Source organism: Rhineura floridana, chromosome 1 (assembly GCF_030035675.1).
Source record: "Rhineura floridana isolate rRhiFlo1 chromosome 1, rRhiFlo1.hap2, whole genome shotgun sequence".
Lineage (NCBI taxonomy): Eukaryota > Metazoa > Chordata > Lepidosauria > Squamata > Rhineuridae > Rhineura > Rhineura floridana.
This window is the reverse complement of record NC_084480.1, coordinates 74,452,982-74,472,029: the sequence shown is the minus strand read 5'-3', so window position 1 is coordinate 74,472,029 and position 19,048 is coordinate 74,452,982. Positions and strand designations below refer to the sequence as shown.

Here is a 19,048-nt window from a genome sequence, read left to right as displayed (position 1 = left end):
CAACAATGAGTCCTCTCCTGACAGCTTAGGCATACACCCCCCTAGCTAAGCATGTTTGATTTCATACACAATCTCTTGACATATGGATTTTGAACTGAAACCCAAATAAAGCTGTAAGCAAATTGGAGTTGCCATAAACTGAAGGACAGTGCATTTCCTTTGAGGAAAGTTGGTGATCTAAGCTCTTGGTTCCAAACCCACAAAGAAGCATATAAAAAACTGAATAAAGGAGGCAACATAATTTGCATGTGCAATTTCTGAATTAATACTATTTAATTTGTATGACATGTTTGCCTCCCAACATTATAGATTTATAATTCAAATCAACTATTGAAGTCAACTGAATGATTTTCAGTGGTTTTAACGAAAGATGGATGGACACATGTATGTGAGAAAAAGTTAGCATTAAAACTTAGACGTCAGACACATCTTGGCACGCTTTCCAGTATCTTGTCAGCTTGGGCACATTTCTGCACTTCTTGTATTTTATTGTTTGTGCTAAAGGTCTCACTGATTTTGTAGAACCCTGTCTGTCAGTCCTGTGTGTCTTGGTCTGGGAAATTTAAAGGGGGTACACTGAAAGTGGAAGTTCTCTGGCCCATATTTATGTATGCATCATACAATGTTTTTGAATTGTTGGACTTATTATTTGTTTGACATGTTGTGAGCCACTGCAGGCTCAATTTTATGGGAAAGTGGCCTACAAATAAACAGACTATGATTCTGATGATCAAAAGAGCTCATCCATGATATGCAAGCTACCATTATTCTCCCCTTGTGTCTGTGTCAACATGTTTAGTGCTGTGATCCAGTGCCTTGGTGAACAACATACTCTAATTAAGAACCACTTTCTAGACATACTGCTGTAGCATGTAGAAAAAGTACATCAAGAAGGTGTACTTTTTGTTGTTATAGAGGAAGGAAATGTGTGATTTCACAATGAATGTGGCTCTTTCAACTTGCTGAAATGACAATTTGGTGTTTATAATCCAGGGTTGTAGGAGATGGGGGAAGCCTTCAGGAATTTGGGGGGGGGGAGGTTTCAAGCTATAGTGTAACATGGAAACTGCTTGTTTTAAAATCTAATTTATAGCACCAGCTTGTCAGCAGCCACTGAAATGTAATGTGAAAGCTTTTAAGGACCAAATGCCCAGCTGTCTTTAGTGTTACAAGATGGATGAGTTTCGGTATGCTAGAGTCAATGATCCACAGACGTGGTGGAGTTTTGTTTTGAGTGTTGTGGATTGGGCATGTTTTTCTTTATGAGGCAACGTATTTATCTATGAAATTGAAAAATTGTGTTTCTATTATTAAAATCCCAAAGAAGTGCAGATAAAAATTTAAATAGAAATTTTAAAGAGCTACTTAAAAATAATTTAAATGATAAAAGACATAAGCAGCAATAAAACGTCAGAGCAATTATCGACCTAAATAAAAACCAGCAGGAGATTTATTAGTGACTCACTGCAAATACATGATTGAGCGAGAAGGTTTTCACAATCACATAAAATTGAAGAGATGCCTTGCAGGGAAAGTAATAGCAAATACAGCTGGGAATATAGTTTCTGTTTTCTGCAGCCTGTAATTGTATGAGCTTGTTGAGGTGAATTTGCAGGAGGCAAGGTATGTTATGCCTTTTGTATTAGCAGTATGCATATGTGTTTCACATGGAAATGCATAGTGGATATTTGTGTTCCCTGTATCCTGGTTACACAAGAGAGGTGTAATTCACATTTATATAGGTGATAAAATATGTTAATATTTAATATTTTCCTACACCTTGAAATAGAGAAGGTCAGTATTTATATCGTAAGACTGCTTTACAGGAGGCCACAACAGCCAAAACATTACTTTGCTATAAAATTTGTAGTGTTTATTTTAAATTTGAAATGCACCAGCAACAACTTCTCACAAGTGCTCACACACAAACAAAATAAATATGTAGAATAAAATCAGAGCTTGGAAAAGTTACTTTTTTTGAACTACAACTCCCATCAGCCCCAGCCAGCATAGCCACTGGATTGGGCTGATGGGAGTTGTAGTTCAAAAAAGTAACTTTTCCAAGCTCTGAATAAAATACAATAAAACAAAAATGATGAAATGCTGCAGTTCTCATATGGGTTGCACAAAGGGATGGTGAGAAACAATAGTATGAGTGGATAACTTTTAAAGGACCAACCAACAGTTCTTTGCTTCAGGTGATATAAGAAGAGTACTAAAAAACAAAAGACAGCCTACATTAGGTGATTTAATCTATGGCCATGATGGTCCTTAGGCATGTGAATGCAGTTCCGGGTGCCTGTTGTGAACCCCCATTTGTGTGTTTAGCTTGCACTACTCTCATGTAGCTCCTACATTTCTCTCAGCTTGGAGAAGAAGGTGGGAGGGTCAGAAGCCATGCTGTGCATCAGGAGTTTACCTTTGGATCATGGCCTATGAGACTGTTATATTCCCAGTATAATTTTAGCAGACAACTAAGTAGGTGCTAATGCCCTAGTTGGAAGCACAGATGTCAGCTTAAGAGCCCATCTACTCATGTTAAAGCCTATTACCCTCTCCAGTACTGTATATCTCTGATCACTTGCTTTCAAACAGGGGACCAAACAGGTGATGAAAACATCACTCAGATGCTTAAAAGAGCTCATGACTGCAGGAAGACAGCTGAGAATGCAGCAAAAGCCCTGCTGATGAAATTGGACGGGAGCTGTGGAGGAGCCTATGCAGTCACTGGTTGTAGTGTGCAGCCCTGGGAGAGCCTCTCATCCAATAGCCACACCAGGTAACTACAGCTTATTGAATCTGTTAGTCCTCAGACCTTTGCTTTCAGAATGAAGTAGATTATGTTGTTTCTCCATTTATTTATCTATGTAACCTCAAATCATCCTGCTAGGTTGTATTGGTGTTAGAAATCAGTCCAGTGCCTCAGGGACTGAATTCTGTTCAGATTTTCAACAGGCTTCATCCCAAGAGAGTTTTGTGTAAGATTTGTTGTGTGTGGGTGATTCTGATCTATTTCATAAAGAGCAAACCCATACCATTTATTTTACTTGAGTGATTTCTCTGCCCTGTCTTTGTTTCTCATTCCCTCTTCTCGTTGAAACTTAAAGCATGTACTATATGAAGGCCCCACAAGTTTCCACTGAGTTTGCAGGGTTTTGCCTCATACTTTTGAAATGACCGCAAACTATGTGCGAGTTTCACAAATATAGCCATTTGCTATTAGAAGGAAAGATATAAAAAAGTGTTTTTCTATCAGCATTTACACCTTTAGCAAGCTAAGCCCAGCTAAATCTATGACTCTAACTGCAGAAAACAATCAGTGTGTGTTTAGAATACAATGAGAAATTTCAGATTCTAAATCTGCCCTTAGAACTACTTGTTCACTGAAGAAGTACGCAAACATTTTTCAGCCAAAATATACTTGTCTGCCAAATTTTGCCTCTCTTTAAAGGTAAGTGGCAGAACTCCCATTTGATTGATTTAGAACTATAATTTATGAATATTATGTACTTAATTAAGCTTATGCATTTAGAATATATTTTTACTGCATTGTGGCCTTCAGTCTTTAAAAAGACCGGATAAGTCAGTATCTATAAATAATAGAATGTGAATGACCATTATATTTTTGTATTGCATTTATATGCCACCTGTCTTTGGTGGAGCTCAGGGTGGTGTCCATGTGGTTCCCTGAGGCTCTTCCATCCAGGCACTAACAAACCTGCTTCACTTTTAACAAAGGTGCTGCATCATGTGCTCTAGACCAAAGGATTAATAGCTGGTGATGAAAAATACCACTACAGAGTACAACCGAGCAAAACCATCTAAGCCATTTGAATCTGTCTGCCAAACTGTATGCAGATAGTATAACTCAAGATGGTGGGTGGAACTCCTTTTATAAACATGGGGGTGGGAGTGGGGATGGGAAGCCTTTCTCCTTGGCAAGGACTTTTCATGTCAAAGTGAATAATCTCCTCTGCAGTTTGAAGCTCTTCAAAATGGGGGGTTGTAATGGAAGTGTTGACCCAGGCTTAACTGCAGCATCAGGAATGAGTTGCTGAATGTCAAATTGCAGAACACATTACTGGGAACAAATGCAAAAGCAGCCAGTAGTGACAAGGGGGTTAAAGACGGCAAAAGAGAGCAACCACAGCAAAATGAAAAGAAAGAAAAAAGCAGCAGCACAGAGGCTGTTACTAGTGAAGTGAATAAAAATAATAGCTAGAATTTCAATTTGTTGGGCTGGCAGCATCCCAGCAAGACTGCTAATTCCTGTGTGAAAATGGAAGAATAATCTTTGGCATATTAAGAAGTCATAATTGTTTTATCGGAGAAAACCTAGCCATGAAGCACACAAGTAGAACATACAATTGCCAGCATTTTAAAAAGAAAATAGCTGACAGGAGATGACAGGGGAAAGAGGCCGTGTAATGAGGACATGCTAAAAACAACATAGTGTTGCATTACACCATAAAGATGAACAGATTTCTTGTAACATAAGCTTTCATGGACTAGAGTTGACTTTGTCAGATGCATGAAGAAGATCCATAAAACTTAATGTAAATCTGTTCATCTTTCAGTTGCCACAAGACACTTTGTTGTTTAGCTTAGCATGTTGTACAAACTAGGGAATGTGGTTAAGCTCTCTCTTTGTTAACCATGACATGTAACCATAGTTTGTTCTTGACTACATATTGTGATTATGGAGAGAGCTTAGCTGTGATTCTGGGTTCAGACAACATGCTAAGCCAAACTTTGGCTTAGATGCCACACTAAGCTGAGCTAAAAGGACCAGCAAAGAGTAGAGTGGGTGCAAGCAGCTCTCTGGGAGCCAGCATGTTTGCAGAGTTCTAGTAAGCCATAGTTTGGTTTACCATGATATGTAGACCAGGCCACAATATTCCTATAGTAGCCCCAACCTTATGGTGAGATCCATTGTGGCATAGACAGGTGTCCACTCACACAACAGGGCTTTTTCTTGGTCTCCTCCCCCTGCAGTGTTCCATGCACCCCTGAAATCTATTCCAAAGGACCCTCCAGAGCAGATTTTGGGAGTACATGAGGGGCTGGAGGGGGTGGAGAAGACAAATTGGAAGTCCCATTGCACAAGTAGATTTCTGTAGTGCAAATGGCAAGACTTCATTGGCTGTCATCCTATATGCAGATGCAGAACAGTAAAAATGGTTAAGTCTCCTTGCATGCCAGTGGACTCTGGAGGTACAAAGTACTGATGAAACTCCCATCTAGTTTCCAGGAGCTGTATGTGTGCATGAAGCCAACCCTTTATTTATTAATTTAACAAAATTACCACTTGAATGTAGAGACCTCTAAGTAGTTAAAAAACACTTTGTTACACCATGGCCATAAGAGACATTTCTGTGCACTGCTAGTCATATCATAGCTATGAAGATCGTCCACATCTCCCAGCAAGGCATTCAGTAGCCCAGGCTATAGGTGCCCAAGCCTGAAGGGTAATTCTGTTGGAGTGAGGAGGCAAGCCCTTATTGTGTGAGGCTATACCAGGGTATGTTTGCAGCCTTTACTGGTGACTGCCAACTCATTAGATGGCATCTGGATGTATGAGAAGAAGCTGATATAATTAGGTACATCAGCAAGGCGGACCTCCGGGAGCCTTCTGCAGCTGTGCATTGATTGGTAGCTTCAGTGTAGGCACTATGTACCCATCTACCCAGACCCTTACATGCCTGTAAATTCACACAACCCAGTAAATTTAGTACATCCAGTAAGAGCTACAACAGTTGCCTTCTGATCCACATACCATAGGGGATGCTCCATGCCCCCACCAACTGTGACTGATGCAGGGCATTTGTGAGCTTGCTTTTTCTGGGCCCTGTACATTAAGGACAGAATCGTGTCACATCTGAAATTACTCACTATTTTTATTTTATTAAAATATTTCTGTTTCACCATTCTTGTGCAAAAGTACCAGAGTATTTACCAGTCCTGGTTTATTTAATAAATGTTAAAACAAAGGATTAGGCTTGGTTACAATGCAAACTTGTTGATGTATCCATTTCTCAAGAACACACTTCTCACAGGCCTCAGGGATGGAGGTGTTAAATCACCAAGATACTGCTATTTTTGTCTATTATATTTTGCTGTAACTGTACTCACTATAGCAGAAAAGATTGCTCTTGACGTAGGCTGTTTCAAATATGGATCCTTTGGCCCTGTTATATTTGTCCCTTGAGATAACTTTCTACAACCTGACAGGCTTGATTTAAGGATTTAGAGTGTTCCATGTTATTCATGTTTAACAAATACATGTACTACCTTTTGGAATATAAAACTGGGCTAAAACAGTAATTGCTTCAGTTAATGGATTAATTAATTACAAATTTAAAATGTTGATCTTGAGACAGTTTAGTAGAAATGGTTTAAAGGAAGTTATCTTTATCAACAAACTGTCTGCTGTATTGAGATACCTTAATTATTTGAATCATTCAGTTAAGCAATCAATGAGGTCCAGCATAGGACAGAAATCTGAACCTTTCCTCTGCTAATATAAAATGCAGAATTTGTACCACCTAGGCAAAGTGTATGATGTCTTAAAACCTGCTATATTTATGTATTGTTAATAGTAGGTAGACAACACTTACATGATAGCCAATAAATCCTTTATACTGCAGTGTATCATTCAGTTCAATTTTTAGAGGATTCCTTATAGGAGTATTTGTAAGAGCATGTCAAATGGAACATAGTTGAGGTCAGTACAAAGGCATTTCCATTACAACCTCTTATTTAGTTGTGGAAGATGAGAGCTGTGCAGTGAATTTTTATCTGTCTATCAATCTAATCTATCTATTATTGCCCTTTCAAAACAAAGGAGCCACGACTGGCAAGTGCATTAATAACAAAAATATTTTCAAATCAGTTTAAAACATTCTAGAAACAGTTTAAACAATCATGGTCTCTCAGCCAGTGATTTCAGGGATTGCCAGGAACAGGATCTTTCAGCCACCAGATGCCTGAGTAAACAGGAATGTTTTTAAATTCCTCCTGAAAGTCGATAATGAGGGAGACAGACGCACCTCAGCAGGGAGGGCATTCCACAGATGGGGAATCACCACTGAAAATGTCCTGCGGTGGAGCAGTGCCAACTGGGTAGCCCCCATGATGGCACCACCAATAAAGCGTTACCTGCTGATCATAGGGTCCAAGATGGTTGATATAGCACTGGGTTGGTGTGGTGCGGACTCACCTGCAGCTGCCACATGGTCCATCTTCTTTCCTACTAAGGAGAAGGCTGACCTATCTGGCAGCGGCAAAGATGACAACATCTAGGCATGTTGGCTGGTCCCAAGAAGAGCCAAACTCAGAAGAATGGCCCAATGCTGTAGGTCAGCAAAGCAGGTGTCCCCTTCTACTTAAGGGTCCTCTCATCCAGAATAGTGGGAGAGGCAAGATGAATGAAGGAGCTGCATCCTCCCTCCTTGTGTCAGGACTTAGGTAAGAAGGCACTATATTATTCCCCACCCACCTATATCCCAAGCCAAGCCAACACCACAGGGGTTACTGGGGGATGTGTTTGTAGCCTTGTTATTAATGAAAATCTAAGGCATCAAATGAAAAGCTCTGGTCTATGGTCTGTTCTGGGAAGATGCAAATGCGGGGCCCTTTTGGTGTAGAGCTACCCCCATATGAGATCAGTGACAGTTGGCTAGTTTTACATGCTTTTATTTATTATTATTTATTTATTATATTTATATCCTGCCCTTCCTCCCAGTAGGAGCCCACATGCTTTTAAGTCAGAATCACTAGATATAATGCCTTGCATAGCGGAAACTACTGCATGTTTGCACTAGCCTCTATCACAGGGGACAGGAAGATAAAGCAACAGTTCTCTTGTACCACAGCTGCTCTCTGTGCTGCACAGACTGATAATGATGACTTATCAGCAAGTAGAGATGAATCTGGATGGTGCCACTGTAGCACCTGCTGTGTGCTTAAATGCTAGCCAGGGCTACCTCCTCCTGTTTGCTGCAGAGATGGGAACACAAAACCATAGAATTGGTCCACAAGGAAAGGAGGGCTAAGGCAATGTTTGTCGTGGGCTTGTATGCAGACTCTAGGATAAGTGTATTTGTTTTCAGTGGTAGTTCAAATTTTCTACCCTGAATGGACATTGTTGTTCGCATAGGTTGCTATCTCTAGGTATTTTAGCTGCATACCCTTGTCTGTGGTCATTTTCAGCATGCTGTATGGTTTGTGATAAATTATGGATTCTGTTCAAAAAAGAATGCTTATGTGGTTGGTTACCTAGTGGCAACACGGCAAATCCTAGTCTCCATGAGCTAGAGGAAGCCCCCAGCTTTCAAAGCATCACTCTGCCTGTCTGTCCCTTGACCTGAACAAAACCTTATTTTTCAATAACTTAACTCAATGAACTACAAAAACAATTGTGCAGGTAGGAACCCGGCAGGGGTATGGGGGCTTTCCAGTGTTTTGCACTGTCTGTAGTTATCTACCTGTTGGACAGAAGTTGTCAGTGTGCCCTTGGTGCAGTGAGCTCCTGGCTGTTTGGGAATGTTTCCTTGAGGCCAAGGTGGCTAACCTGGACAAGCTGAGAGAGGCAGAGAGCTTTGTGGATGAGGCCTTCAGGGACATTATAACTGTGTCCCACTCCAAGGATGATAGCTCTCCTGCTATCAAGGAGAATAAGAGCCTTGGGAAAGGAGAGCGTCTATCCAAGGAAGAGAGAAATGATCCCTTAGAAGGGACCCATTCCTTGGGAGATGAGCAGATATCCTGTCATGCTGAGGATACTTCTCCAGGGGATGGAAGAATCTTCATAGTGAGTGATTTGATAATTAGGAACATAGCTAGTGAGGTGTGTGCTGGGCGTGCAGAACCTCAGGGTGATTTGCCTGCCTGGCACAAGGGTTGCAGATGTTGCCCGTTGTCTAGATAGTTTGGTAGATAGTGCTGGAGAGAAGTCAGTGGTCACAGTGCATGTGGGTTGCTAGGTAAGATGCCAAAAGCCAGGACCTCCAAGGTGTCTTTCCCTGAAATGCTGCCAGTCCTATGCACAGGGTCAGCCAGACAGGCACAGCTTCGTAAATGCGTGGATGAAATACTGGTGTCAGGACGAGGGGTTTGGATTTGTTAGGCACTGGGGAACATTTTGGGATAAGCCGGGCCTGTATGAAAGGGATGGGCTCCACTTGAACCAGAATGGGACCAGACTGCTGGCACTTAAAATCAAAAAGGTGGCAGAGCAGCTTTTAAACTGATTGAAAGGGGAAAGCAAACAGGAGCTGAGGAGAGTCTGCTTCAGAATAAATCTTCCCCCTTGGATAAAGACAAAAAAGATGAAATTTAAATGGGGTAGGCCTAGAACTAGGCATTGTGAGTGGAGGGGCACAGGATAGCAATTCAGAAAGGCAGAAGTACCACAGCCCAAACCAAAAGTGCCAAAGACACTTGAGGGGAGATACTGTATACAAGTGTCTATATGCTAATGCTAGAAGCCTCTGAACCAAGATGGGATGCTTGGTCTTAGAGGAGAGCATTGATATAGTGAGCATAACGGAAACCTGGTGGAACAGGGAAAACTAGTGGGATGCAGTTATCCCTGGATATAAACTATATCAGAAGGACAGGGAAGGATGTATTGGAGATGGTGTCACTCTATATGTAAAAGAGGACATTGAATCCAGCAATCTAGAAACCCCAAAAGAGAGAGACTCCTTCACAGAATCATTGTGGGTGGAGATACCCCACCCCAAGAATAATACTGGGGACGTTCTATCGCCCTCCGATCAAAATACTCAGAGAGAACTTGAGATGAGAAATGAAATCAAGGAAGCATCCAAACTAGGAAATGTAGTAATGGGTGACTTCAGCTATCCTGACATAGACTGGCTACATATGTGTTCCAGTCACAAAGAAGAATCAAAATTTCTAGATATCCTAAATGACTGTACCCTAGAACATGATCATGGAATCAACCAGAGGGACGGTGACCCTGGACTTAATTGTAAGTAGCACGCAGGACGTGGTGCAAGATTGTAAGTGTTGTCAAACCGATTGGGAACAGTGACGATAGTGCTATTAAATTATACATGTAAATGGTCAATTGCCAAGAAGATCCAACATGGTCACATTTGTCTTTAAAAGAGAAAATTTTCCAAAAATGAGGGGATTGGTAAAAAAAAAAGTTGAAAGACAAAGTCCAGAGGGTCTAATTACTCCAAAATGCTTGGGAGGTATTTAAAAACACAGTAATAGAAGCTCAACTGGAGTATATACCGCAGATCAGGAAAGGTGCCACCAGGGCCAAAAGGATGCCAGCATGGTTAATGAGCAGAGTCAAAGAAGCTACTCAAGGCAAGAACTCTTCCTTCAGAAAATGGAAGTCTTGTCTGAATGAAGAAAATAAAAAGCAACACAAACTCTGGCAAATCAAGAAGACTGTAAGGCAAAACAAGACAGTAAGGGATACGAAAAAAGAATTTAAGAAGCACATTGCTAAGAACATAAAAACTAACAACAAAAAATTCTTTAAATACATTAAAAGCAGGAGACCATCTAGGGAGGCAATTTGACCCTTGGATGACAAAAGTGTCAAACGTGTACTAAAGCAGGATAAGGAGATTGAAGAGAAGCTAAATAAAATTTTTGCATCTGTTTTCACAGTAGAGGATATAGGGTAGATCCCTGAACCCAAACTAACATTTGCAGAAAGGAACTGAGGCAAATAGTGATGATGAGGGATGAAGTTCTAGGCTTAACAGACAAAACAAAAACTGACAAATCACCAGGTCTAGATGGCATCCACTTTAGAGCTCTCAAAGAACTCAAATGTGAAATTGCTGGTCTTCTAACAAAAATAAGTAACTTGTTTCTCAGATCCACCTCCATCCCTGAGGACTGGAAAGTGGCTAATGTAATGCCCCAGAAATTACAGGCCGGTTAGCTTAGCATCTATCCTGGGGAAAATGGTAGAAAGTATTATTAAAGATCAATTAACCAAGCATGTAGAAGAACAAGTCCTGCTGAACCAGAGCCAGCATTGCTTGTGCAAGGAAAAGTCCTGTCTCACTAACCTATTAAAATTCTTTGTGAGTGAGAACAAGCATATAGATAGAGGTGATACAGTGGACATAGTGTACTTAGACTTTCAAAAAGCTTTCGACAAGGTACCTCACCAAAAATTCCTGAATAAGCTTAGCAGTCATGCAATAAGAGGAGAGGTCCTCTTGTGGATCAGGAACTGGCTAGGAAATAGAAAGCAGAGTGTAGGAATAAATGGACAGTTCTCCCAATGGATGGCTGTAGGGTCCCCCAAGTGAAGTCCCCCAAGGATCAGTATTGGTACCTGTGCTTTTCAACTTGTTCATAAATGATCTAGAGTTAGGGGTGAGCAGTGAGGTGGCCACGTTTGCTGCTGACACTAAATTGTTCAGGGTGGTTAAAACAAAAAGGGATGTGAGGAGCTCCAAAAGGACCTCTCCAAATTGAGAATGGGTCATAAAATGGCAAAAGAAATTCAATGTAAACAAGTGTAAAGTTATGCATGTTGGAGCAAAAAATTTAATTTCACATGTACACTCATGGGGTCTGAACTGGCAGTGACTGACCAGGAATGAGACCTTGAAAACATAGCGGATAGCACAGTGAAGATGTCAACCCAGTGTGTGGCAGCTGTGAAAAAGGCAAACTCCATTCCAGGGATCATTAGGAAAGGTATTGAAAATAAAACTGCTGATATCATAATGCTATTGTATAAATCTATGGTGTGGCCGCATTTGGAATACTTTGTACTGTTCTGGTCACCTCACTTCAAAAAGGGTATTGTAGAGTTGGAAAAGGTTCAGAAAAGGACAGCCAGAATGAGCAAGGGGATGGAGTGACTCCCCTATGAGGAAAGACTGCAGCATTTGGGTCTTTTTAGTTTAGAGAAAAGGCAAGTCAGAAGTGATATGATAGAAGTGTATTAAATTATGCATGGCATGGAGAAAGTGGATAGAGAAAAGTTCTCTCTCTCTCATAATACTAGAACTCGTGGACATTCAAAGAAGCTGAATGTTGGAAGATTCAGGACAGACAAAAGAAACTACTTCTTCACACAACACATAGACTATGGAATTTGCTCCTACAAGAAGCAGTGATGGCCATCAACTTGGATGGCTTTAAAAGAAGATTAGACAAATATATGGAAGATAAGGCTATCAGTGGCTATTAGCTATGATGGCTGTGCTCTGTCACCATCATCAGATGCAGTATGCTTCTTAAAACCAGTTGCCAGTAGCCGCAGGAGGGGAGAGTGTTCTTGCAGTCAGGTCCTGCTTGTGGGCTTCCCATGGACATCTGGTTGGCCACTGTGAGAACAGGATGCTGGACTAGATGGACCACTGGCCTGAACCAGCAGGCTCTTATGTTCTTATGTCTTCATCAGTTTGAAATCTAGTTGACCCCTTGATTGTGTAAGCATATCTGATACTAGCAAGCATTGTGAGTTTCTCATAACGAAGGATAGAAAAGTGTATTTATAATCTGCCCTTTGCCACATGGTCTCAGGGCGGAAAATATAACTGTAAAATACAACAGCATAAAATGTATTACGTACGTACTGCCTTCAAGTTGATTCCGACTTATGGTGACCCTATGAATAGGGTTTTCATGAAGCTGAGAGGCAGTGACCGGCCCAAGGTCATCCAGTGAGTTTCATGGCTGTGTGGGGATTCAAACCCTGGTCTCCCAGGTCGTAGTCCAACACCTTAACCACTACGCCACAACCACAGTTAAAACAACAATTAGATGTATTGCAGGAAGAGCTCCAGCCTTCATTTCACATCACTTCATCTTCCACAAAAGGCTTGGGTGAAAAGGTGCATCTTAAACTGCTGATGAAAAGCAAATAACGTCAGGGCAATAAGCACCTCAGAGGGGAGAGCATTCCACAGCCTGGAGACCACCAAAGAATATGTTCTCTCTCACGCCACCATCTCCGGTGTGTGAGGCAATGGTATTGCAAGCAGGGCTTCATCTGTTGATCTTAATGCCCAGGCAGACCAACAGAGGAAGAGATGCTCCTTCAGGTATTTGAGACCCAGTTTGTTTAGGGATTTATAAGTAAATGTAATCATCTTGAATTGGGCTTGGAAGTGAATTGGCAGCCAATGAAGATTTTTTACAATCAATGTAATATGTGTCTGGCCAGTGATTTATTTATTTATTTAATCAATTATTTGATTTATATCCCGCCCTTCCTCCCAGCAGGAGCCCAGGGTTGCAAATGCTCTGGCTGCTGGTTTCCCCACCAGTTACAGTCTCCAAACCATCTTCAAAGGCAGCCCCACATAGAGCACATTGCAATAACCATGTCTGGAAGTCACCAGGGCATGGATTACTTTGGACAGGCTTTCTCTGTCAGGAAAGGACCATAGCTGGAAATAGGTACTCCTAATCACTGAGGACTTGAATAATAATGCTAGGTCCAGGAGAGCTCCAAGCCATAACCTGTTCTTTCTAGGGGAATGCAACTTCATCCTGAACAGATAGTCCTGGACCCATTAGCCTATAATACATAGTACCTTCCATCTGGGTAAGATTCAGCTCCAATCCATCCCTTTGCAGCTTCCAGGCAGTGGTCCACCATCTCAGCTGCCTCTCCTGACTCAAGGAACATAGAGAGTTAGCTGAATGTCATCAATATACTGATGGCATCTTACTCCAAATCACCTGATGACATTTCCCAATGACTTCATGTGGAAACTGGACAGCATGTGGAACAAGATTGAACCTGGTGGGACACCACAAGTCAATTCTCATGGTGACAAGTAATAGTTTTCCAAAGCTATTATCTGGAAATGGCTCTGAAGATAGGAGTGGAGATATTTGTGACTGGGCAACAGTTGTCCTTTTGAGTCCAGGGATGTCCTCTTAGGTGTGTGGGGGGGTATACCACTGCCTCTTTAAGGACAGATGGCACTCGTCACCACCAGGCAATGAGGCATTCATTGTTCTGTGTGATTTAACTTTGCATATGAAAGTTTGGTTGACTAGTGAGCTGATAGAAAGTTTTTGGAAGCTTTGATGTGAATCTCTTGTGTGTTCTGCTTCTCTCCTCCCCTCACCCAACATCCCTCCTCTCTCTGAATTTATGAGACAAAATTAATTCATGTTCATAGAGAGCTTTGAGGGAAGAAAAGGTATAATGGAGGCTTTTCTTACGCCTCTGTGTTTTGTTTTGAAGGGAGATAGTACAGCTATAATTTTACTGCAGAAGGAATTTAAGGGAAGCACAACAGTAAAATTATTTGCTGCGGCTTCACATGTCACCTGTTATCCCTAGGAGGCACAAGGGACCAGTTGAAATTAGTAAGAAGCTGCAATTTAAAACCATGGAAAGGAGCAACTCAGGGAAGCCTTTGGTTCCCAGCCAATTCTGTATGTTCTCTTGGGCTACAAGATGCTTGAAGTCTTTGCAGCAGCCATGCTGTCTGGGGCTGATGGGAGTTGTAGTCCAAAACATCTGGAGGGCACCAGCTTGAAGAAGGCTGCTCTACAAGATCAATAGACTGTTTATCAGATGGACTTTTTACATTCAAAACTATCCGTTTTAGCAGTTGGAAAGGGATAACTAAGACCTCTTCATGGAGTTTGCCTTCATTCTTTGCCTCAAGAGCAAGCCACATTCAGCTATCAAAAACCATGCACAAGATGTCTGTTTCCCCCCTCCCTTTGTCAAAAAAAGACTGAAAAATACTGCAACCCAGTGCAGAAAGTGATTTATTCCCCAGCTGATATCTGAGATCATCCAGCATTCCAGACAGGCACAGCTAATGGATGACTTAACCCTCACCCAGCAGCTGATTACAGGTCCTCAGGAGACAGCAGGCAGCTTTGTTTCTGTGCAAGGCTGTAAGAAAAGCAGGCTTGTTCCTATCCCTTTTTAGTGTTGTTGTAATTATGTTGAAGAGTGGAATGTTAAGGAATGGGTAGCAGCATTGCAATTAACCTCTGCAAATCTTTTCTCTCTGGAAGACTGGAATGGCAGATAGACAGTAATGAAGTCTGCTCTTAGACTGGTCTAGAAGCTATATAATAAATATCTAACTTTTAAAAAAAAAAAAACTCATGTATGAAGTGAGACCAGTTTGTCCTTTTTTGTCCTTCCTAATTTGAAATTGTAACCTATGAAAAGGAATGTTGCATAAAAACAGGCAGTGGATTTTCCATTATCTTGTAAAATGGCCATGCTGGCTGGGGCTGATGGGAGTTATATTCCAAAATACCTGGAATCCATCCGGTTGGGAAAGGCTGGCCTTAAAAGCTCCCAAGATTGTGGCGGATGCAGTAAATACAAGAGCTGGTTTCTAAGCAGCGTCCAGGGCTTGAAACCTGTGATCCAACCATATCCTACGAGACCTGCCTTTAATCCATGATGTGTGAGAAGGGTGGCTCAATGGAAAGGCAACTGAGCACATGTTCAGAGGCATTTTCATCATTAGTTACTTCACATGTTTCATATCTGCCTTTGTATCAGAAAGTGACTTTAGGGCCAACTCTTGCTGACTCGTGGCTAAGATTAAATCCTGACTAGGACAGCCAGGGGCCTGTCTACACATGCAGCAGAATCAGGTGACATAATCCTGAGATGGTAGAGTTGACTGTGCCACTTTAAGATACAGGTGAGAGATGCCCTCTTTCAGTCCTGTCGCTGCCTGGTGGTTTTAAAATCCCATTAGGCAGAAAACGAACACATCAGGGAGAGACATTCTAGCCTAGCCAGCTCGCAGATGGGCTATTTTTTAATGTGCCGGAAGGTATGCAGTCGTGGCATATATAAGGTAATATTAAAAGTGTGATTTCCCCAACTGTAGTTTGAAATGGTGCAGTCCATTTTAACACCTTTTTGTGCTATATGCATAGACCGTGCCTGGGTTTAGAATTTAGGAGGAGGGTGAAGTAGTAGACTGTTGGTTCCCCCTTCCTGCAATTTGGATATAGGTGACTTAGGGAACTTCCTTATAACACGTCTGTCTAGCCCAGCATTGCTACTTGGACTGGCAGCATCTCTCTGGGGTTCAGACAGAGAGAGAGCTTTCCCATCACCTGGATAGGTCAACAGGTCTTAAAACATTTTTTTTAACTGATCAACAAAGGTTTACTTTTCTCCATGTTTGCCTTTGTGTTTAAGAAATAATTTGTTTGTGTTTTGTTTTTACTGAGCACTATTTGGACATACTATTCCCTAAATGTTTTTTCCTTCTTCTAAGTACTACTAGTTCAACAGCAAGTAGTTGTGATACAGAGTTCACAAAGGAGGATGAACAAAGGCTGAAGGACTACATTCAGCAGCTGAAGAATGACAGGGCAGCTGTCAAGCTGACCATGTTGGAGCTGGAGAGCATCCATATTGATCCACTCAGTTACGATGTCAAGCCTCGCGGAGACAGCCAAAGGCTGGATCTTGAAAATGCTGTACTCATGCAGGAACTCATGGCAATGAAGGTATTTCATTTTGTAACTTACAAGCTGTTTGGCTTCTGGTTTTTAAAATGTGGCTGTAGTATATCTGTTACTTGAACAGCATTTAATTTTTAGCAAACAACATTCCTTTCAAAACCTGGCCCAGAAGACCAGTGCCATAGAAGCAAGAGGACCGAGGGCACAAAGTTTAAAATGCAATGTACTTCAGTTCTTTGTAGCCAAATATTAGTGAGCCAACATTACCAGACACTGTGTTGAATATTGTATCCCATTTGTGCAGAATTCTATGATGTAACAATCATAGAATAGTAGAGTTGGAAGGGTCCTATAAGGCCATCAAGACCAACCCCCTGCTCAATGCAGGAACCCAAATCAAAGCATTCCCGACAAATGGCTGTCCAGCTGCCTCTCGAATGCCTCCAGTGTTAGAGAGCCCACTACCTCTCTAGGTAATTGGTTCCATTGTCATATGGCTCTAACAGTTAGGAAGTTTTTCCTGATGTCCAGTCGAAATCTGGCTTCCTGCAACTTGAGCCCATTATTCCGTGTCCTGCACTTTGGAACGATCAAGAAGAGATCCCGGCCCTCCTCTCTGTGACAACCTTTCATGTACTTAAAGAGTGCTATCATATCTTCCCTCAGTCTTCTCTTCTCCAGGCTAAACATGCCCAGTTCTTTCAGTGTCTCCTCATAGGGCTTTGTTCCCAGTCCCCTGATCATCTTTGTTGCCCTCCTTTGAACCTGTTCCAGTTTGTCTGCATCCTTCTTGAAGTGCAGAGACCAGAACTAGACGCAGTACTCAAGATGAGGCCTAACCAGGGCTGAATAGAGGGGAACTAATAGTTAGATTTGGAAACTATAGTTCTGTTAATGCAGCCTAATATAGCATTTGCCTTTTTTGCAGCCACATTGCACTGTTGGCTCATATTCAGCTTGTGATCAACGACAATTCCAAGACCCTTCTCACATGTCGTATTGCTGAGCCAAGTATCCCCCATCTTATAACTGCATTTGGTTTCTTTTTCCTAAGTGTAGAACGTTGCATTCATCCCTGTTGAATTTCATTCTGTTGTTTTCAGCCCAATACTCCAGCCTATCAAGGTCCCTTTGAATTTTGTTTCAGTGTTCCACGGTATTAGCTGTGCCCCCCAATTTTGTATCATCTACAAATTTGATAAGCATGCTGTGTACCTCCTCATCCAAGTCATTAATAAAAGTGTTGAAGAGTACTGGGCCCAGGACCGAACCCTGTGGTACCCCACTCGTTACTTCCTCCCAGTTTGAGAAGGAACCATTGATAAGCACTCTTCTGGAGCCAACTGTGGATCCACCTGATAGTTGTTCCATCCAGCCCACATTTAGCTAGCTTGCTAATCAGAATATCATGGAACACTTTGTCAAAAGCTTTGCTGAAGTCGAGATATACTATGTCCACAGCATTCCCACAGTCTACAAGGGAGGTTACCCAGTCAAAAAATGAGATGAGATAAGTTTTACAGGATTTGTTCTTCATAAATCCATGTTGGCTCCTAGTAACCACTGCATTGTTTTCAAGGTACTTACAGACTGACTGCTTTATAATCTGCTCCAGAGTTTTTCCAGGGATTGATGTTAGGCCGACTGGTGTGTAGTTCCCTTTTGCCGTTTTTGAAGATAGGGACAACATTAGCTGTCCTCCAGTCATCAGGCACTTCACCAGTCCTCCATGATTTCGCAAAGATAATGGAGAGCGGTTCTGAGAGTTCTTCAGCCAGTTCTTTCAATACTCTAGGATGCAGTTTATCAGATCCTGTCTATTTGATTAGGTATTCCTTGACCATTTGTCTATCAGTCTCAAGCTCCAATCTAATAATGTTGTATATAGTTTAATTCAATTTTAAATGCAGGTTTTTGTATGTTTTTATTATATGTATTCATTTTTATTTGTAAGCCGCCCTGAGTTCCAGCTTTGGAAAAAAGGCAGGGTGGTGATGATGATGATGATGATGATGATGATGATAATAATCCTGCCCCTTCTACATCATGTTTCCCAGGAGGGTCACATACCCTTTTTTGGGAGAAGACTGAGCCAAAGTAGGAATTGAGCAATTCTGCCTTTTCTTTGTCATCTGTTATCATTTTGCCATCCTCATTGAATAGATGTGCCACCATTTCTTTCTGTGTCTTTTACTATGGATGTACCTGAAGAAAGCTTTTTTGTTGCTTTTAGCATCCTTCACTAACCTCAGCTCATTCTCAGCTTTAGCCTTCCTGACGCCATCCCTGCAATTCCGTGATACCTGCCTGTACTCTTCCTTTGTGGCCTGGTCTTCTTTCCACTTCCTGAATGTGTCCTTTTTTGTTTTCAGGTCATCTCTAAGCTTTTTGTGAAGCCACACTGGCTTTTTCTGCTGTTTTCCCCCTTTTTTCCTTGTTGGAATTGCTTGCCATTGCGCTTTTAGAATGTCCTTCTTTAGAAACTCCCACCCATCTTGGACTCCTTTGCTCATTAGCGTGGCTTGCCATGGAACGGTACTTACAATTGTTCTGAGTTTATTAAAATCAGCTTTCCTGAAGTCCAGGGTGCGCGTATGGCTACTCTCAGCTTTTG

At 41.6% G+C, this 19,048-nt stretch overlaps 1 protein-coding gene across 5 annotated transcripts in view; it reads left to right on the top strand.

Moving 5' to 3' along the window:
• MCC (MCC regulator of WNT signaling pathway) overlaps nt 1–19,048 on the top strand; it is a 387,038-nt gene that overhangs the window by 333,971 nt on the left and 34,019 nt on the right. For all 5 annotated transcript variants that reach the window (XM_061624167.1, XM_061624176.1, XM_061624184.1 and 2 more), the window contains 2 exons: nt 2,596–2,779; nt 16,245–16,479. In XM_061624167.1, coding sequence (XP_061480151.1) covers nt 2,596–2,779; nt 16,245–16,479 — 419 coding nt within the window. The remainder of the gene's footprint in view (nt 1–2,595; nt 2,780–16,244; nt 16,480–19,048) is intronic.